The following is a 14,295-nucleotide window of genomic DNA, read 5'->3' as shown; positions in this document are numbered from 1 at the left end:
CTAGATATGGCTACTATGTTGTGATCACTACATCCAATGGATTTGGATGCTGCTTTCAAATTTCTGCAGCATTAGTAAAGATGTGATCAATACATGATGATTTCATTCCTGTGCTGTTTGTAACTACCCTGGTAGATTGATTAATAACCTGAACCAGGTTGCAGGCACTAGTTACAGCTTGAATCTTTCTCTTCAGTGGGCAGCCTGATGAAAGCCAGTCAATATTTAAATCACCCAGAAAATATACCTCTCTATTGATCTCACATATCAAGCATTTCACACATGTTATCCAGATACTGACTGTTAGCACTTGGTGGTCTATAGCAGCTTCCCACCAGAATGGGCTTTAGGTGAGGCAGATGAACCTGTAACCATATTACTTCAACAGTATTTAACATGAGATCCTCTCTAAGCTTTACAGGAATGTGGTTCTGAATATAAACAGCAACCTCCACCTTTGGCATTTGTGTCTTTTCTGTAGATGTTATAACCTTGTATTGCTACCACTGTATCATCAAAGTTATTATCTAAGTGAGTTTCAGAGATTGTCAGAATATGAATGTCATCTGTTACTAGCAAATTATTGATTTCATGAACCTTGTTTCTTAAGCTACATAAGTTAACGTGGGCTATTTTTAACAGTTTTCTGGGATGCTTGATTGTTTTTCTTGCTTTACTGGGAAGCTTAGCAGAGGTAGACATGATCGAGTTGTTTATGTTAGTGCAGGGTGAGCTGCACACAGTGGACTTCCTACTAGGGCACACCACCTCAGTGCTAACAGTATTACTCTGGTTCATAGGCATATGATTACTGCATACAATAGCTGTAGGATCAGCAGAGGAATTCAGGGCAGTAAGAGGAACATCAATTAGGTTACTTACATAGTGTCCTCCAACGCCTCTGTACATTTGCTGAAGCATTACGACAGCATTATGACAACTCAGCGACACAATGGTAGGGGTTAAATTAGTTGGTCTTGGGTCATCGATAAGTTATTGTCTCAACACAGCCTTATAATCCTGTGAAAGGATCCAGGAACACAAATGATTTGGGTGGATCCCATCCTCATTATAATACAAGCTTTGTTTCCAGAAGGTATCAAAATTGTCAATAAATGTTACACCCACAGAGCTGCAATAGTCTCGCAGCCAGTTGTGGAGGACTAAAAGTCTGCTGAACCGTTCAATGCCATGATTTAGGGAGGGCAGAGGGCCAGATATTATGAGGCGTTTGTTGGTGTCGAGTAGTGACCCAATCAGTTCTTTAAAATCCATCTTCAGCTGTTCTGAGCTTCCCTTCATAATGTCATTTGACCCCACATGAACCATGACAGTATCAGCCTCGGGAAGCAACCTGGTGATATCCTGAACTTTTGAGCCCAGGAAGACACAAAGTCTTTGCCCCAGGTACAGATACATGCCTCCCCATCGAACTCCCGGAATGATCCGGCCTCTGCCGTGTCTCGAAGCTGATTGCGAGCCCAGAGCCACAGAACTCATCTGAGAAGAGGTCTGCTGAGACGCCAGCTGCTGCGTGCAGACCACAACAGCTAAAGGAACAGCGCTCTGATCCAGAGAGCACGGCATAATACCAAAATTCCCATAAAAATCTGTCTGTTTAAGCTAGCGATGTGTTTTTTTTTGTTGCATGGGATGTGTCTCAATCAATGGTGTGTATAAACCCTGAATGACTGACAGGGGGCGCTGTATTGAAGATAAACCCTGGATGACTGACAGGGGACGCTGTATTGAAGATAAACCCTGGATGACTGACAGGGGGCGCTGTATTGAAGCCACCGCGCAGCCATCTTGGCACTCCTCAAATGTAAAATGCATGTAAATGCATTTATTAATATCTACATTCGTTTTTGACACGTTTATTCTATTACAGGCACCTTAATGCATGCTTTTAAAATTGTATTATGTGAGCTAAATAAAAAATGAAAAAATATCAAAATATTTGAGTTAAAGTATATTTTCTAGAGAGTACTAATGTTACTGTCCCCACTACAACAACAACAAAATACTTAAATAAATGTAATTTTGTCCTTAACACATATTATTGAAATACTGTAGAATTCCATTCATTCCTATGGAGGACTGCTCCTACTGGGGAGTGGCAATATGGCCGACCGGTGGCTTCAAAGCCTCTCAATGGCCAATACACAGCATCAGCAATACAGGGTTTATATACTTCATTGGTCTCAGTCCACTGCATCTGCCGATGTCAGCCTTCTGCATCTGCGGTGGAAGGTGGCAGAGCGATATTTGTCAGACCAGGAGACATCCTGAAATATTATCTTCTCATGAAAACGTACGTAGCGTCCGAACGGCTTGGCCTACAAACTGCTGTGGAAAGATGAGAATCTCACGAACACGAAGGTGTTCTCCGTTTTGCTCTACGACCCCCACAAGCGTCACGGGACTCGTCTGAAGTCGATACCGCCGATCTGCCAATTTCTGTCTGTAGCGTCCGAACAGTTTGGGCTACATACTAATATGACCCCTCTGTGGAAAGGTGAGACTCTCACGAACATGTCGGTTGTTTTGCTCTAGGACAGCCACAAGCCTACAAGACCTGTCTGAAGGTAGCCCGGTACTATAGTTGAAACATGTTTTATGGAAGTGTATATGGAGGTAGTTTAGTGCTTATAAAAAGGGGTTAAATATGGGTAAAAACATTTTTATCCTGATCTTTCTTATACAGTATCTCTCAGATATAGGACAGGCACTTCACAACAAACTTCCTTTTGATTTAGATTTTTCACTATCTGTTTTTCCCCTGTATGCATCTGTTATTCAATGCGTTTCTATGGGCTAATAGCAGTAAGGCCAAATTCAATGTTTCATGAAATATATATTTTTTATTCCTAAATGGTTCCTAAAATTCTAAATCAAATATCTAAATTATCTTTGGTATGATCATCTTAAAACAATTCCATATGTAGATTAGTAGAACCCCCTAACTTAGACTTTTAGGCCCCAATTCAGACCTGAGTTAAGCTGCATAAATGCAACGTAATTCCATTTTTATGCACTTTTCTCTCTACACGTATTCTGACCCTCAACTCAAGCATGCTATTCACCTGCTGTTATTCCTTTTGGGTGGAGATTGAATAAATGAAGGTGTGGCGGAGGTGTGTCTACAGATACACTGTATTCTGACCTTGACATAATTCCACCACCTTTACGCGGAAACCATGAATAAGGTCAAGCGAACCTACCGGTTCCAAATGGAAAAAGCATCTACTTTATATTGTTGAGCAGGTAACTACTGTATTGAACCACGTCCTTCATTCGCCATTCGTGTGACAACGTTACAATAGGCCTTACATTTACATTTTAGTCATTTAGCAGACGACTTACAGTTAGTGAGTGCATACATTAATTATATTTTTCATACTGGCCCCCCGTGGGAATCGAACCCACAACCCTGGCGTTGTAAACGCCATGCTCTACCAACTGAGCTACATCCCTGCCGGCCATTCCCTCCCCTACCCTGGACGACGCTGGGCCAATTGTGCGCCGCCCCATGGGTCTCCCGGTCGCGGCCGGCTACGACGGAACCAGGATCTCTAGTGGCAAAGCTAGCACCGCGATGCAGTGCCTTAGACCACTGCGCCACTCGGGAGACATGGCGACATGATGATGTTCTAAAATCTCCTTAAAGATTCTAACGGCTGTAACTACTGTATTGAACCACGTCCTTCATTCGCCATTCGAGTAACAACGTTACAACAGACCTTCTCTTCTGTCTGTCTGGTAGCCTACTGTGGGCACTTGAATGGCGAATGAAGGACTTGGTTCTTTATTTAGCCACGTCAGCTAGGCTACTCCAGTTTGTAAGGCGGCGCAGTTTGCTTAATATTAGAATTTGAGAAATAAAGATAGGAGCAGTGGGAAAGCTAGGATCCTCCTCTTTTTAATAGCGGCCATCAAAACTCTGTTTTCACAATGACTGGGTTTACAGTAGAAGAACACATGTTTCACTCCGCGAGCTCTCGCTGCGCGACATTCCGCTCTAACTAGGCTGTGTATGCTGGGTGACAGATAACACTGTGGAGACACATAGCGAACTAACAGAAATACATATTTGACTATTTAATTCAATTTCGTTATGCAAATTAACCTATAACTGATGATGGGTAACATTTATTTCGGGAGCTAACAGACACAGTTAACCATCAACAGCCCTTGTTTGTTTACATTTTAGTCATCTAGCAGACGCTCTTATCCAGAGCGACTTACAGTTAGTGAGTGCATACATTATTTTATTTTTCATACTGGTCCCCCGTGGGAATTGAAACCACAACTCTATCATGCTCTACCAACTGAGCTACATCCCTGCCGGCCATTCCCTTCCCCTACCCTGGACGACGCAGGGCCAATTATGCGCCGCCCCATGGGTCTCCCGGTCGCGGCCGGCTACGACAGAGCCTGGATTCGAACCAGGATCTCTAGTGGCACAGCTAGCACTGCGATGCAGCGCCTTAGACCACTGCGCCACTCGGGAGGCCAATGACTCAGCAGTAGAAGAAAACTTTCAAATGAAGACAGCCCTCAATGGTGCTGCCCATGCTGTAGAAGCCCTCAATGGTGCTGCCCATGCTGTAGAAGCCCTCAATGGTGCTGCCCATGCTGTAGAAGCCATTATGGTGCTGCCCATGCTGTAGAAGCCCTCAATGGTGCTGCCCATGCTGTAGAAGCCATTATGGTGCTGCCCATGCTGTAGAAGCCATTATGGTGCTGCCCATGCTGTAGAAGCCATTATGGTTGAGATGTGAAGAAGGGCCCTCTATCTACCCCTATGTCTTGGTGCATTCCAGATAGTCTTTTAATGCCGAGCGGGAAATGGGAATTTACCACATAGGATTGGGAAAAATCCACTTGAACGGCCCTCCAACTGGTAATTACTAGTAGGAAACTCCTCTATCCTCCTGAGCACCCACTTCTCCCACATTTACATTTACATTTACAGTCATTTAGCAGACGCTCTTATCCAGAGCGACTTACAGGAGCAATTAGGGTTAAGTGCCTTGCTCAAGGGCACATCGACAGATTTTTCACCTAGTCGGCTCGGGGATTAGAACCAGCGACCTTTCGGTTACTGGCACAACTGGCACAACGCTCTTACCCACTAAGCTACCTGCCGCCCCCATGGTGACCTCTGACATCACTTCCTAAGGAAATGACCTCGATAACAGATTTTTCGGCAGTTAAATGCGACAGAAAAATTCATTATAAAAAGCAATCTATTAATACGTTTTTTTTAACACTATAGTTCGTTTACAAGCCTGATAGCTGTACTTGTAGTTTACACAGTCTTTTGCCCATTAGCCATTCAGCGTTTCTCAACGAGTTCAAACAACGTGAAAGCATCCAACTGGTATTTACGACTTCATAACTGGTCAATTTCACCTCCCACTTGGTTACAAAAGCAGCATACGAGGCTGATTAGAAGTGGAGGTGCCAGGTATTGGCAGAGCGATTTCAACATATTGCGCCTGCCTTCACTTGTACTGCAGACATACCGATGGTATTATGAGACCACAAGGACAAAATGGCTTCAGTTCACACAAAACATTTCACACAACAGCTGTGATTCGACAGATGCGGTTTTGTGCAGACAAGTTTGTCTGCACAAAAATGTTTGCACAACCGTTTTTTTTTTTTGGCATTCAACCATATTTGCAGAGCTTTAGCAGAGCCAAATATACTGTTAACTAACCCCCTTCCCCTTTTATCTGTGGCAGCTGAACAGTTTCCTGTAGCTACGCTGGAACGTTGTTAGGGAGACTACAGGCTGGAACGTTGTTAGGGAGACTACAGGCTGGAACGTTGTTAGGGAGACTACAGGCTGGAACGTTGTTAGGGAGACTACAGGCTGGAACGTTGTTAGGGAGACTACAGGCTGGAACGTTGTTAGGGAGACTACAGGCTGGAACGTTGTTAGGGAGACTACAGGCTGGAACGTTGTTAGGGAGACTACAGGCTATTTATCTCACCACCATTCTGTAGTTTCACTTCACAGTGAAACAGAAAGCTGCGAAGAAAGGTTTCAACACAACACATCTGTTCTTATGTTCCACCAGTCTCTCCATTGTAATAATAAGACAGGATGACTACGTGAGGTCATCATTGTCTCATTTAAATCGGCAATGTGTAAATCAAACAAAAGTCTTACATTGCTTCACAAGGGTATTCCCTTATATACATGATGAAACATCAATAATAATAATTCAGCAAAAGCCTGTTTATATTCCAGAAGCTGAAAGACTAATCTCAATTTAATTGAAATTAAACAACTTTTGACTTAAGATTACTTTGTTTACTTTATCCAAAGTGACTTGCAAATCCTGACCCCATTCTAGTTGTTTCTGTTCTGCTCTGTTTTGTTTTGAAGTCACGTCCTCTGTTCCACCCTAGTGGTATTTCAGGATGACCTCCCAAGGTACACAGGACCCAGGGAGTAGTCGAATGATGGTGGCCAATGGAGTTAGAATGTCAACAAATGCCCCAGAGAATAGTGTAATGATGGTGGCCAATGGAACAAAACCAGCTCTGTGCTGCTCCTCTTCAAAACACAACAGCATATGTCTATTTACAGCACACAGTCAGCTACATATCTTACAATGGGAGATGCTTTTGTCCAAACAGATACTTTAGGGGTGAAAATAAGATTTTTTTTTGCAGTGAATTCAGGTAATTACACATAATATCCCCTTAGTGTCACGATCGTCTGAAGAAGCGGACCAATACGCAGCGCGTGGAGTGAACATGATGACTTTATTTATTAAAGCAACCACGAAAAAAACAACAAACAAATGACGAGTGAAGTCCACAGTCGCAATGACTGAAACATGGAACAATAACCCACAAAGACAAAGTGAAAACACCCAGTTTAAATATGGCTCCCAATCAGAGATAACGAGCCGACAGCTGACACTCGTTACCTCCGATTGGGAGTCAATGACCAAACATAGAAACCAACCCAACAGAAAAGCAAACATAGAAATACACCCAACAGAAAAATAACAACCCTGGCTCAAAATAAAAGTCCATAGAGCCAGAGTGTCACAGTACCCCCCTAAAGGTGCGAACTCCGGGCGCACCAGCATACAGTCTAGGGGAGGGTCTGGGTGGGGCGCTCTGTCCATGGTGGCGGCTCTGGCACTGGTCGTGGTCCCCACCCCACCATAGTCACTACCTGCTTACGTAGCCTCCTCCAAATGACCACCCCCCAACTAAACCCCACAGGATTAAGGGGCAGCACCAGGATAAGGGACAGCACCAGGATAAGGGGCAGCACCAGGATAAGGGACAGCACCGGGCTAAGGGGCAGTACCGGACTAAATGGCGGATCCTGGCTGGCTGGCTCTGGCGGATCCTGGCTGGCTGGCGGATCCCGGCTGGACGGCTCTGGCGGATCCTGCCTGGCGGAAGGCTCTGGCTGATCCTGTCTGGCGGACGGCTCTGGCTCCTGTCTGGCGGAAGGCTCTGGCTGATCCTGTCTGGCGGAAGGCTCTGGCTGATCCTGTCTGGCGGAAGGCTCTGGCTGATCCTGTCCGGCGGAGAGCTCTAGCGGCTCCGGTCTGGCGGGACGGCTCTGAAGGCTCATGGCAGACGGGCGGCTTTGCAGGCTCAGTACAGACGGGCAGTTCAGACGGCGTTGGGCAGACGGACAGTTCAGCCGGCGTTGGGCAGACGGGCAGTTCAGGCGCCGTTGGGCAGACGGGCAGTTCAGACGGCGTTGGGCAGACGGACAGTTCAGGCGCCGTTGGGCAGACGGGCAGTTCAGACGGCGTTGGGCAGACGGACAGTTCAGGCCCCGTTGGGCAGACGGCAGACTCTGGCCGTCTGAGGCGCACCGTAGGCCTGGTGCGTGGTGCCGGAACTGGAGGTACCGGGCTGAGGACACGCATCTCAGGGCTAGTGCGGGGAGAAGCAACAGGGCATGCTTGGCCCTGGGGACGCACCGTAGGCCTGATGCGTGGTGCCGGAACTGGAGGTACCGGGCTGAGGACACGCATCTCAGGGCTAGTGCGGGAAGCAGCAACAGGGCATGCTTGGCCCTGGGGGACGCATCGTAGGCCTGATGCGTGGTGCCGGAACTGGAGGTACCGGGCTGAGGACACGCATCTCAGGGCTAGTGCGGAAAGCAGCAACAGGGCATGCTTGGCCCTGGGGACGCACCGTAGGCCTGATGCGTGGTGCGAACTGGCTGGTCCCAGGCTGAGGACACGCATCTCAGGGCTAGTGCGGGGAGCAGGAACAGGCCGGACCCGGGCTGGCGACGCGCACCGTAGACTTGGTGCGGGTGGCAGGAACAGGCCGGACCGGGCTGGCGACGCGCACCGTCAGTTTGGTGCGAGTGGCAGGAACAGGCCAGGTCGGGCTGGCGACGCGCACCGGCAGACTTGGTGCGGGTGGCAGGAACAGGCCGGGTCGGGCTGGCGACGCGCACCGTAGACTTGGTGCGGGTGGCAGGAACAGGCCGGGTCGGGCTGGCGACCAGCGCACCGTAGACTTGGTGCGGGTGGCAGGAACAGGCCGGACCGGGCTGGCGACGCGCACCGTATCCCTGGTGCGAGTGGCTGGAACAGGCCGGGCCGGGCTGTCGACGCACACCGTATCCTTGGTGCGTGGAGCAGGAACAGGCCGGGCAGGGCTGTCGACGCGACACCGTATCCTTGGTGCGTGGAGCAGGAACAGGCCGGGCAGGGCTGTCGACGCACACCGTATCCTTGGTGCGTGGAGCAGGAACAGGCCGGGCAGGGCTGTCGGCGCACACCGTATCCTCTGTGCGTGGAGCAGGAACAGGCCGGGCTGGGCTGGCGACGCACACCGTGGGCTTGATGCGTGGAGTAGGAACAGGCCGGTCCGTACTGGGAACACACACCACTGGCTTTAACTGGGGATCAGGAACGGGCCGGACCGGACTGGTAACACACATCAGTCTCTCACGCCCGTGCCGCAACAACTTCCCTTCCTCTACTCGCCAATGGCTCCCGTAATCCGATAGCCTTCTCTCCACGTCTCCCTGTGGCAGCCTCCTGCTGCCCAGCCGCCCAAGCCATGTGCCCCCCAAAAACTTTTTGGGGTTGCCTCTCGTCCTTCCAACGATGATGGCCCTGCTGACGCCGTTGCTCCTCTCTCGCCAGGGCCTTGATCTTCCCCCAAGGTCCCTTGCCCCCGAGCATGTCCTCCCAGGACCACGATTTGCCCACCTGGGCCATCGCCAGCCTCTCGATCTCCTTACCAGGCGCTTCCTCCCATGTCCAGCTGTCTTGCTCCTGGACACGCTGCTTGGTCCTTCTATGGTGGGTTATTCTGTCACGATCGTCTGAAGAAGCGGACCAATACGCAGCGCGTGGAGTGAACATGATGACTTTATTTATTAAAGCAACCACGAAAAAACAACAAACAAATGACGAAGTGAAGTCCACAGTCGCAATGACTGAAACATGGAACAATAACCCACAAAGACAAAGTGAAAACACCCAGTTTAAATATGGCTCCCAATCAGAGATAACGAGCCGACAGCTGACACTCGTTACCTCCCGATTGGGAGTCAATGACCAAACATAGAAACCAACCCAACAGAAAAGCAAACATAGAAATACACCCAACAGAAAAATAACAACCCTGGCTCAAAATAAAAGTCCATAGAGCCAGAGTGTCACACTTAGTTACAGTGAACTCAGGAGAGGACTTTGAGTGACCCTTAATCCAAATAACTATCCTTTGTTTCAAGTTTCTATATGCTCATATTGTACTTTGTATTGGTGGGGTGCATAAGGACACGTTTTTATAATGACGTCCTGTTAAGATAATTTATTAACTAACTATTTCAGTGTCTCTGTGCGTCTCCCAAAAGGTTGTAAGGCTTTTGGATCAAGAAACGGACAGAGCTCCCAGTTGCAATAGTCAGGGATCTTTATTCATTGAGAATTCTGTTATCACAATTTCAGAGTCCATCTTTTATACACACACGTCATACAATAATCCCACCCCTCTGTAGGCGGCTGTATTTTTCCACTGTACCTGGGTTTAGCTCATGTTTTCCTCTGCTCTCCTCCTGAACATCAGGTCACACCACACACACACACACACACACACACACACATACACACACACACACACACGTTCTTATCATAGGCTGCATTCCTTAGTTATCGCCGTCCTCACAATATCCTGCACCATATTTCATACTCTTTTCCAAGCCTAACAGTTTCTCTCCTTCCTAAATTCCTCAGTTACCTTGGTTTCTCAGTTGCCTGAAGACAGTTCTCCTTGTCCTTTGTTGTCTGGCCTAACTCTTACTCACATTGCTAAATAGTAACACAATGTCATCATCTTTACTGGTCCTACACTCACACATTCTAACACATTTCACACAATTTCAGGGTGTAATAATTAGTCATGAATAATTATTCTATCACGTCCCTTAAGATTATTTGTGTGAATATATATATTGGTGTTGATGTTGTTGTGTGCTCTGTGCAGTGAATTTAGGTAATTACATATACAGTGAGGGGAAAAAAGTATTTGATCCCCTGCTGATTTTGTACGTTTGCCCACTGACAAAGAAATGATCAGTCTATAATTTTAATGTAGGTTTATTTGAACAGTGAGAGACAGAATAACAACAAAAAAATCAAGAAAAACGGATGACAAAAAATGTTATAAATTGATTTGCATTTTAATGAGGGAAATAAGTATTTGACCCCCTCTCAATCAGAAAGATTTCTGGCTCCCAGACGTCTTTTATACAGGTAACAAGCTGAGATTAGGAGCACACTCTTAAAGGGAGTGCTCCTAATTTTACATTTACATTTTAGTCATTTAGCAGACGCTCTTATCCAGAGCGACTTACAGTTAGTGAATACATTTTTTTTTTTTATACTGGCCCCCCGTGGGAATCGAACCCACAACCCTGGCGTTGCAAACGCCATGCTCTATCAACTGAGCTACATCCCTGCCGGCCATTCCCTACCCTACCCTGGACGACGCTGGGCCAATTGTGCGCCGCCCATGAGTCTCCCGGTCGCGGCCGGCTGCGACAGAGCCTGGATTCGAACCAGGATCTCTAGTGGCACAGTTAGCACTGCGATGCAGTGCCTTAGACCACTGCCTTAGACCACTAATCTCAGCTTGTTACCTGTATAAAAGACACCTGTCCACAGAAGCAATCAATCAAACAGATTCCAAACTCTCCACCATGGCCAAGACCAAAAAGCTCTCCAAGGATGTCAGGGACAATATTGTAGACCTACACAAGGCTTGAATGGGCTACAAGACCATCGCCAAGCAGCTTGGTGAGAAGGTGACAACAGTTGGTGCGATTATTCACAAATGGATGAAACACAAAAGACTTGTCAATCTCCCTCGGCCTGGGGCTCCATGCAAGATCTCACCTTGTGGAGTTGCAATGATCGAGCTCTTTGGCATCAACTCAACTCGCCGTGTTTGGAGGAGGAGAAATGCTGCCTATGACCCCAAGAACACCATCCCCACCGTCAAACATGGAGGTGGAAACGTTATGCTTTGGGGGTGTTTTTCTGCTAAGGGGACAGGACAACTTCACAGCATCAAAGGGACGATGGACGGGGCCATGTACTGTCAAATCTTGGGTGAGAACCTCCTTCCCTCAGCCAGTGCATTGAAAATGGGTCGTGGAGGGTATTCCAGCATGACAATGACCCAAAACACACGACCAAGGCAGCAAAGGAGAGGCTCAAGAAGAAGCACATTAAAGGTCCTGGAGTGGCCTAGCCAGTCTCCAGACCTTAATCCCATAGAAAATATGTGGAGGGAGCTGAAGGTTCGAGTTACCAAACGTCAGCCTCGAAACCTTAATGACTTGGAGAAGATCTGCAAAGAGGAGTGGGACAAAATCCCTCCTGAGATGTGTGCAAACCTGGTGGCCAACTACAAGAAACGTCTGTCCTCTGTGATTGCCAACAAGGGTTTTGCCACCAAGTACTAAGTCATGTTTTGCAGAGGGGTCAAATACTTATTTCCCTCATTAAAATGCAAATCAATTTATAACATTTTTGACATGCGTTTTTCTGGATTTTGTTGTTGTTATTCTGTCTCTCACTGTTCAAATAAACCTACATTAAAATTATAGACTGATCATGTCTTTTTCAGTGGGCAAACGTACAAAATCAGCAGGAGATCAAATACTATTTTCCCTCACTGTAATATCCCCTTAGTTACAGTAGGTGTTACATAACATGTAAGCTTTTATCATTTTAAAAAGCAATGGCACCCTATTCCCAATATAGTGCAATACTTTTGACCAGAATCCTATGGGCCCTGATCAAAAGTAGTGTACTATATAGGGAATAGGGTGCCATTTGGGACGTAAAATGATAAAATGTGTATATTATGCTATTATGTGTAATTACCTAAATTCACTGCACAGCGTACACCACAACATCAACACCAAGGTGTGTAATATTTATATTATATTTATATATTCACACAAATCATCTTAAGGGACGTCATTATAAAAACGTGTCCTTATGCACCCCACCAATACAAAGTACAATATGAGCATATAAAACGTGTCCTTATGCACCCCACCAATACAAAGTACAATATGAGCATATAAAAACTTGAAACAAAGGATAATTATTTGGATTAAGGGTCACTCAAAGTCCTCTCCTGAGTTCACAGTTCATCGACTATAAGTGTATTTAATATCTTTAAACAGCTTTCTTACAAACAAATCCAATAGACACGTTTTTTTCTCAACTGAAATGCATCTTGATAATTTTTTACGATTAAGTGTTCTTCCAAATTCTCTCTTTGTCACAGTTAAGTCATTTAGTCTCTTACTCAAGCTGAAATGTAATTTGTTTTAAACAAATGAAATGCTTCTTTCAAACCCATAAGAACACATCTCAGTCAGGTCCGTTGCAGTTCCTCACACCCAGTCCCTTTCCCTCCCTTAGTCTCAACGTTCAGAGGTAAGCCTCAGCGCTGCGTACCGAGGGGTACCTGGAGGGGTGGTGGTTGGAGCCGGGGTAGCTGTGATTGGACGGCTGCCTCTCTAGAGACTGGGGCTGCAGTAGTTGTTGAGGCTGTGGCTGGTACTGTGGCTGAGGGGGGTAAGACGTGTATTGACTAGGGCTGTTCCTGGAGTACATATACCTGTCTGGCCTTTTATCCTCTTTGATGTTACAGCAGCAGAACATGCAGCCGCCGGCGAAGAGGAAGGCAGAGGAGACCCATCCGATGTAGAGAGCCTCTCCCAGCTCCCTGCGCTGGGCATCGATCAGCAGGGGGTTGTAGAAGTCACGGATGATGGCGTGACCCGTCCAGGAGACTGGGATGATGACGCAGACGCAGGCCCCGAGGATCATGCTGCCGGCGATGATGAGCACCGTGCGTTTGGCCCGGTCGTTGTCCTGGATGCAGGCGGTGCACTGTAACCCCAGGAGAGAGATGAGCAGCCCTACCCCTCCCAGGGCCAAGGCACAGCACATCAGACCCCTGGCCGCCTGCAGGTCTGGAGGCAGAGCCAGGAGGGAGTCGTACACCTTACACTGCATCCTGATGTTGGCCTGTCTGAAGCAGTTCATCCACAGACCCTCGTAGCGCGTCTCGAAGACGATGATGTTCTCTCCGATGAAGGCCGTCACGCGCCACATGGGCATCCCCGTGCTGGCAGCCGTCCCGATCAGACCGATGAGAGACAGCAACAAACCAATGATCTCCAGAGCTGAGTTGGCCATGGCCTCACCCTGTCCTTCCTAACCCACCTAGACTTAATAGTCCACAGGCTGAGGGGAGTCGCAGTAGGATCTGACTACAGTGAGCAGCTGCTTCCCTCCTTCCTCTCCGGAGAGGTTTTGCATCCCTTTGGAAGATGAGAGGAGCTGATAGGTGAAAGGCGTACTGGTGAGAGGTGTGCCCCTGTAAAGCCTCCTCCCTCTCTCTCTTCCCCTGGTCAGGACAGGTGAATGGGAGGGGACTTGGTCTGTTGCTAGGAGACAGAATCCCTGGTTACAGGAGGTGTTGTTTTATTGTAACAGCAGGTCTGGAAGCTATAGGAGGAGAAAGAGGTGTGTGTGTGTGTGTGTGTGTGTGTGTGTGTGTGTGTGCGCGTTGCAAGTTTTAATGTCACATGCACAAGTACAGTGAAATGCCTTTCTTGCAAACTCAAAACTCAACAATGCAATAATCAATAACAACGTATTACTAGAAAAAAAACACACCAGAAACAAGAATATGAAATATACAAAGTAAGTTAGTATACTATTTACAGGAAATATTTAAAAAGTC

General features: G+C 47.2%; 1 protein-coding gene across 1 annotated transcript; it reads right to left on the bottom strand.

Annotated features, from left to right (window-relative positions):
* Positions 1-12,375: 12,375 nt before the first annotated feature.
* Positions 12,376-13,833, bottom strand: LOC121568311 (claudin-8-like). The gene has a single exon (XM_041878865.2). The coding sequence runs from the start codon at positions 13,743-13,745 to the stop codon at positions 12,972-12,974; it is 774 nt and encodes a 257-aa protein (XP_041734799.1). The 5' UTR covers positions 13,746-13,833; the 3' UTR covers positions 12,376-12,971.
* Between the last annotated feature and the right edge of the window lie 462 nt (positions 13,834-14,295).

Source organism: Coregonus clupeaformis, chromosome 6, assembly GCF_020615455.1.
Source record: "Coregonus clupeaformis isolate EN_2021a chromosome 6, ASM2061545v1, whole genome shotgun sequence".
Taxonomy (NCBI): Eukaryota; Metazoa; Chordata; class Actinopteri; order Salmoniformes; family Salmonidae; genus Coregonus; species Coregonus clupeaformis.
Note: the sequence above shows the minus strand (reverse complement) of the source record. Positions and strands in the feature narration are given on the sequence as shown.

Coding starts and splice junctions, on each gene's coding strand:
- LOC121568311 (XM_041878865.2), bottom strand. CDS start 13,745: ATGGCCAACTCAGCTCTGGAGATCATTGGTTTGTTGCTGTCTCTCATC.